This window comes from Rhinoraja longicauda, unplaced genomic scaffold (genome assembly GCF_053455715.1).
Source record: "Rhinoraja longicauda isolate Sanriku21f unplaced genomic scaffold, sRhiLon1.1 Scf000789, whole genome shotgun sequence".
In the NCBI taxonomy this organism is placed as follows: domain Eukaryota; kingdom Metazoa; phylum Chordata; class Chondrichthyes; order Rajiformes; family Arhynchobatidae; genus Rhinoraja; species Rhinoraja longicauda.
This window is the reverse complement of record NW_027602005.1, coordinates 49677-55676: the sequence shown is the minus strand read 5'-3', so window position 1 is coordinate 55676 and position 6000 is coordinate 49677. Positions and strand designations below refer to the sequence as shown.

Sequence of the window (6000 nt, the reverse complement as noted above, 5' to 3'; positions counted from 1 at the left end):
TCATCTTCCGAGTAATCGAGCAACTAACCCAAAATATTTCAAGAAGTCATTTTATGAAATGAATGTGTTCAAATCCAAAAAATTCAGGTTTTCTGAAGAATTATATAGTTCAGGTTCATGCTTTGAAACTACAACCCAAGAGCAGGATACTTCAATATGACTTCCCCATTTGTTATCAGAAAGTACAAATTCTAGCTCAGAATTGTAATGCAAGAATAAGAAGTGACATTGAGATTTGTGCTTTACAAACAAAAACATTTGCATTAATAAGCCAAGTCATTTTTCTTTGAAATTGTAACTCTCAAAGCCTGAAAATAATGTCTAAATAAAGTCTTAAGATAGCAATGGGTGTTCAAATTGCAGCATGCAGTTTGTTTTCAGGGAGCAAGTAAACTCGAGTCCAGTATTTGCAATAATGTCTGTTTCAGGATGACACACACTCGCGCGCGCGCACGCACGCACGAACGCACACACGCACACTTTGGGTAAATGTTCAATCTCATTGTTTGTTTCTGGGCCGCAAATGTTGATGGTGGAAAGTTCTTGTTTTCTCTCCCTGCCTTTTATTTGCCGTTTCTTGTTTTCTCTCCCTGCCATTGTTTACCCCATTTAAAATAGTGAAAGAGGGTTGTACAGTTTGGCCTGCTTTGCTGGCTGCTGAATCATTACCATGCTGATTTAGTCATTTTGTGTGTAAATACACTAGATAGTAGCTTCATTAAACTGGGAACTCTTCCTGCTCTGATGCAATTCTTGGCAATGCTCTTGTATCTGCTTCGGTTAATTAATTCAATCAAGGGTGAATGGGCACCATGGTGTTACAGTTAGTACAGCTGTCTTATAGCTCCAGTGAGTGAGGTAGGTTTAATTGTGGAGTAATCTGAATGTTATTCCCATGTTTGCATGGGTTTCCCTTGGGTGCTCTGGTTTTCTCCCACATTCAAAAGGCATACTGGTTGTTTAACTGGCCACTGTAAATTGTTCCTGGTATAGGAGAACTGGGGATTAAGTGAGAGGATGTGTTAATATGCATTAGAAATATATAATTACAGGGCAATACCTTATTGCCCTGTAATTATATATTTCTAATGCATATTAAAACGTCCTCTCACCTAATCCCCAGCTATCCTACACCTTGTGTGTGTGTGGGGGTTGGGGAAAGGAAGGGGATTTGTATTGATTTATTCACAAAATGCTGGAGTAACTCAGCAGGCCAGGCAGCATCTCGGGAGAGAAGGAATGGGTGACGTTTCGGGTCGAGACCCTTCTTCAGACCCTTCTCGAGACCCTTCTTCTGGGGGTCGGGACAAAGGAAGGATATAGGTGGAGGACCCAAACAGTCTTTCCAGGTGAGACAAAGATTCACCTGCACCTCCTCCAACCTCATCTATTGCATCCGCTGCTCTAGATGTCAACTTATTTACATCGGCGAAACCAAGCGCAGGCTCGGCGATCGCTTCGCTGAACACCTGCGCTTGGTCCGCATTAACCAAACTGATCTCCCGGTGGCCGAGCACTTCAACTCCCCCTCCCATTCCCAGTCTGACCTTTCTGTCATGGGTCTCCTCCAGTGCCATAGTGAGGCCCACCGGAAATTGGAGGAACAGCACCTCATATTTCGCCTGGGCAGTTTGCAGCCCAGCGGTATGAACATCGACTTCTCCAACTTTAGATAGTTCCTCTGTCCCTCCCTTCCCCTTCTCCTTCCCAGATCTCCCTCTATCTTCCTGTCTCCACCTATATCCTTCCTTTGTCCCGCCTCCCTGACATCAGTCTGAAGAAAGGTCTCGACCCGAAACGTCACCCATTCCTTCTCTCCCGAGATGCTGCCTGACCTGCTGAGTTACTCCAGCATTTTGTGAATAAATCGATTTGTACCAGCATCTGCAGTTATTTTCTTATACTTATGGGATTTGTATTGCTTTGATAACTGGCATAGACTGAATTCTTCTGTGGCATAAGGAAATATTAACGAATGCATGAACCACACTACATCATACTTGTGGTAGTGAGGTGAAAAACTTACAGGTTATGATGGAACACAACTGTTCAAATGATTGGATCTGCACGGTTCTTAATCTATCTCATTGTGCACAACTAGAATGTCAGACATGGAATCACTGGATGGACTCAGTTAGAGCCTTCATTGTAAAAATAAGATGTTAAATTCTCAAGGTTACTCCTCATCATAGGAACATAGAAAAATAGGTACAGGAGTAGGCCTTTCGACCCTTCGAGCTAGCACTGCCATTCAATATGATCATGGCTAATCATCTAAAATCAGTACCTGCTTTTTCCCCATATCCCTTGATTCTTTTAGCCCTAAGAGCTAAATCTAACTCTCTCTTGAAAACATCCGGTGAATTGGCCACCACTGCCTTCTGTGGCAGAGAATTCCACAGATTCACAACTCTGTGTGAAAAGATTTTTCCTCATCTCAGTCCTAAATAGCCTACCCCTTATTCTTAAATTGTGACCCCGGGTTCTGGACTCCCCCAACACCGGGAACATTTTTCCTGCATCTAGCCTGACCATTCCTTTAAGAATTTGATATGTTTCTATGAGATCTCCTCTCATCCGTCTAAATTCCAATGAATACAAGCCCATATGTCAGTCTCGCCATCCCGGGAATTAACCTGGTGAACCTATGCTGTACTCTCTCAATAGCAATAATGCCCTTCCTCAAATTAAGAGACAAAAATTGCACACAATACTCCAGGTGTGGTCTCACCAGGGCCCTGTACAACTGCAGTAGAACCTCCTTGCTCGTAAACTCAAATCCTCTCGCAATGAAGACATCTGTGGCTGGAAAAATTGACAAGATCAATAAAGTTATTCCCTCAATTTGGTTCTCCTATAACTAGCCATGCCCAGCGGTTTGAAAAGAAACTATGATGGTATTGTTTGCTGAAGGTTCCAACCAACATTTTCAATGTTGGACCATCATCTTATGTCAGTAGAGAAGGCAATAATTTGAACAATAGAAGACAAACATAGAAGTCAGTAACGTGGAAACTTTCTTGCACATGTTTTTCTAGAAGGCCGCAAGATTGGGTTAATATCATGGACTCTTTTGGCTTCCCCTGGTCAGTCAGTGGCAAGGGCACATCTCCATTGTTTGCTAATTTGAAGGCCAATGGGTTGATTTTTTTTTATTTTTTAAAAGAACACTGTTTTTGAGATTTGAAATTGCAGAATGGCTTTCCAGGCCTGTCACTTTAAGAAGCAGTCATCATTTAGTCCTCAATAATGCTTAATTTCCATTCACCATTTTTTTCCCCGTAACCAAGCGAATTAGTTCTTTCAATTGATTCCTGAAAGTTCCTTTGGAATCTTGTCAGTCATTCACGGCAATACATTCACGTTACAAAAGCTCCAGTCTCAAAAATTATCCATTTTCAGCCAAGTGTTTCTGACATAAATATTAAATTTATGAACTCATTATTCACGCATTTACCAGAGGAATCTATTTCCTTCCAATTGCACTGCTGAAATAACATTGAATATATTCACAAAATGCTGGAGTAACTCAGCAGGTCAGGCAGCATCTCGGGAGAGAAGGAATGGGTGACGTTTCGGGTCGAGACCCTTCTTCTGAAGAAGGGTCTCGACCCGAAACGTCACCCATTCCTTCTCTCCCGAGATGCTGCCTGACCTGCTCAGTTACTCCAGCATTTTGTGAATAAATCGATTTGTACCAGCATCTGCAGTTATTTTCTTATATAACATTGTATATATATTAGCTTCCTTTCACATTCAGAGCCTCGTTCATTTTAGATTTACTTCAAACTCAACTCAAGTTCTGAGAATGCTACAGTACAATTTATTGCATTAGTAATTTCTCCATGTTTTCCTATCCTTCAATGTGTCACAGGTGTTTTCTTTGGATCCCTGCAGCTGTCCCCACACAAAACATGGAAAATCAGAAATACCAACGGAACATATATACTTGACATTTCTTTCGATCACACTTTTACATCAATCTTTTCCACCAGAAATTTCAAAGAACACAGTTATATCAGAAAGTGCATGTTCATTGCTGGCAAATAATTTTTCATCTCCAGCAATGCCAACACCTAGAATTGTGTCTCATCTCCTTAATCCAAAGTCCGAATTGTGTAGCTCTTATTTACACGCAAATAAGATTATCTAATGAAATTAAAGCTTCATACTCATTTTAAATTTAAGGGACTTTAAATTGAAGGCTGCAACAGACACGGAGTGTATTAATACCTTCTTAATATTACTGTCAGCTGATGCTTCATCTTCCTCGAACCAAAGCCATGCTGGATTGATTAATTTTTATATTACCATTTTTTAAATGTACTGATTATTCTATCAGCAGTGCCATTAAGAAATACTATTTAAGGAGTATATTTGCCTAAAGATGTATTTTACTTCATAATTTTTAAAACTGTAGTCGATCTGCAGCCCTGGTAATAAGTATTTTAAATATTACCTGGTCGTCATTTTCATCTGAAAAGGTTATTGAGGTGAGCTTGTAATTAATCTTCAATAAGTATTCATTCACTAGGAAATTTAATGCTCTTTTCTCAAGAGGTTTAACAGCCTCCTAAAAGAAAACAAACCAAATTCTCAGTTAGCAAAATTAAAAGGAAATACAACAAATAGTCCTTGAATTTAAAATAAGGAGTCAAAGATGTCATTAAGTCTTGAGGCTCTAAGAAATGGAAAAATAAACCTTTCCTCTCTGATCATTGAAAAGCAGCTTTTGCCAATTATCTTCAAGCTGAACAATGATAATCTAGCAGATCTCAACATCCTAATTCTCATGTATATTTCAAAGTGAAAAAGTAGAACAAAGTAACTGTATACCCTCCCTGGACAATTGTATTTAACATTCACAACTGAACATTATTACTGTTGAACAAGGCGCAAAATGTGCATCATCTAAACTTTATCCCTTAACCAAGCAAACACAGATGATATAATCATATCTACAACGTGCTCGAGAGGGCTTGCTGTGCACCATTTTAGTGCGTTTTATCCCTATATGTCAATATCAAAATAGATAGCAGGACCATCTTTGCAAGCAAGCATGCTTTGTTAGTTTTTCAAAGCATAGGCAAAGCATCTTCAAAATGCTAATCGCCCTGATACTAATTTGTCGAAATTGTGGACTTATTTGCATTTCTTATTTCCCCCAAAGCACTTGCAACTAAAATAAAACACATTCTCCAATAATGTAAAGTTCAGTTAGTCAAGCAGAGAATTTACTCGAGGTAATGGTTTCACCATTTCATGGAGAAAGGAGAACTTTGGCCATAATATCCTTCATGTGCTTTGTTCTCTCAAACCTTACCTGAATTTCAGGGCTGGATGCATAATTTTTCCGTTCCTGTAAAGGAACATCATTTTCTGTGAAAGCTGAAAAAGCAAAAATAAATTCACATTTCTTAAATGTTCCAGGTCTGTTCATGCATTAACAAAGCAGAAAAAAAAGAAGAAAGTATAATGTACACCACCTGCAGCTTGTGTCAGGTTGGCACGAAGGGACTGAATGGTCTCCTTGGCTTTCCGCAGTTCAAATTCCAGGACTGGATAGGGATTGTATTAAACACACAGAGGAATCCAACCAAGAAAAAGGGAAAATAAAAACAAGGATGGGTGTGAAAATAAAAGAAAAAACAGTTTTGAAAACAGAATGCATGCAATTTATGGAATCTGTGAACACATGCAAAGTTTACTAGCTGGGTGAGATTTTTTCCATACTTTCACATATAATAATTGAATCTCAGTACAGGCTGCTGAAAATATTCTGAATGGCTCAAATAGTGAAGTATACTTACTTCCTGCAGCAGTTATTGATTATGTCCTTTTTTATAATCATAAATCTTTTTAAAATGTGATAAGATAAAGCTGTCGAGAATATAAAGTCAACACTTGCAATTGTACTTCGGGCTAAGCAGGCTCCATTTTCAAATACATATATACTCCGAAATAAACAATGCAAACTAAAAAAAGTATTCAGCATTAAAA

At 39.0% G+C, this 6000-nt stretch overlaps 1 protein-coding gene across 1 annotated transcript in view; it reads right to left on the bottom strand.

Annotated features, from left to right (window-relative positions):
* Positions 1-2731: 2731 nt before the first annotated feature.
* The window catches only part of LOC144591283 (RAB11-binding protein RELCH-like), a gene marked incomplete at its 3' end in the record, with an annotated part of 40994 nt that continues 37725 nt past the window's right edge, over positions 2732-6000 (bottom strand). Inside the window, exons 3-6 of the mRNA XM_078395541.1 lie at positions 5487-5558; positions 5324-5388; positions 4460-4573; positions 2732-2805 (exon numbers count right to left, since the gene is read on the bottom strand). Coding sequence (XP_078251667.1) covers positions 2732-2805; positions 4460-4573; positions 5324-5388; positions 5487-5558 — 325 coding nt within the window. The remainder of the gene's footprint in view (positions 2806-4459; positions 4574-5323; positions 5389-5486; positions 5559-6000) is intronic.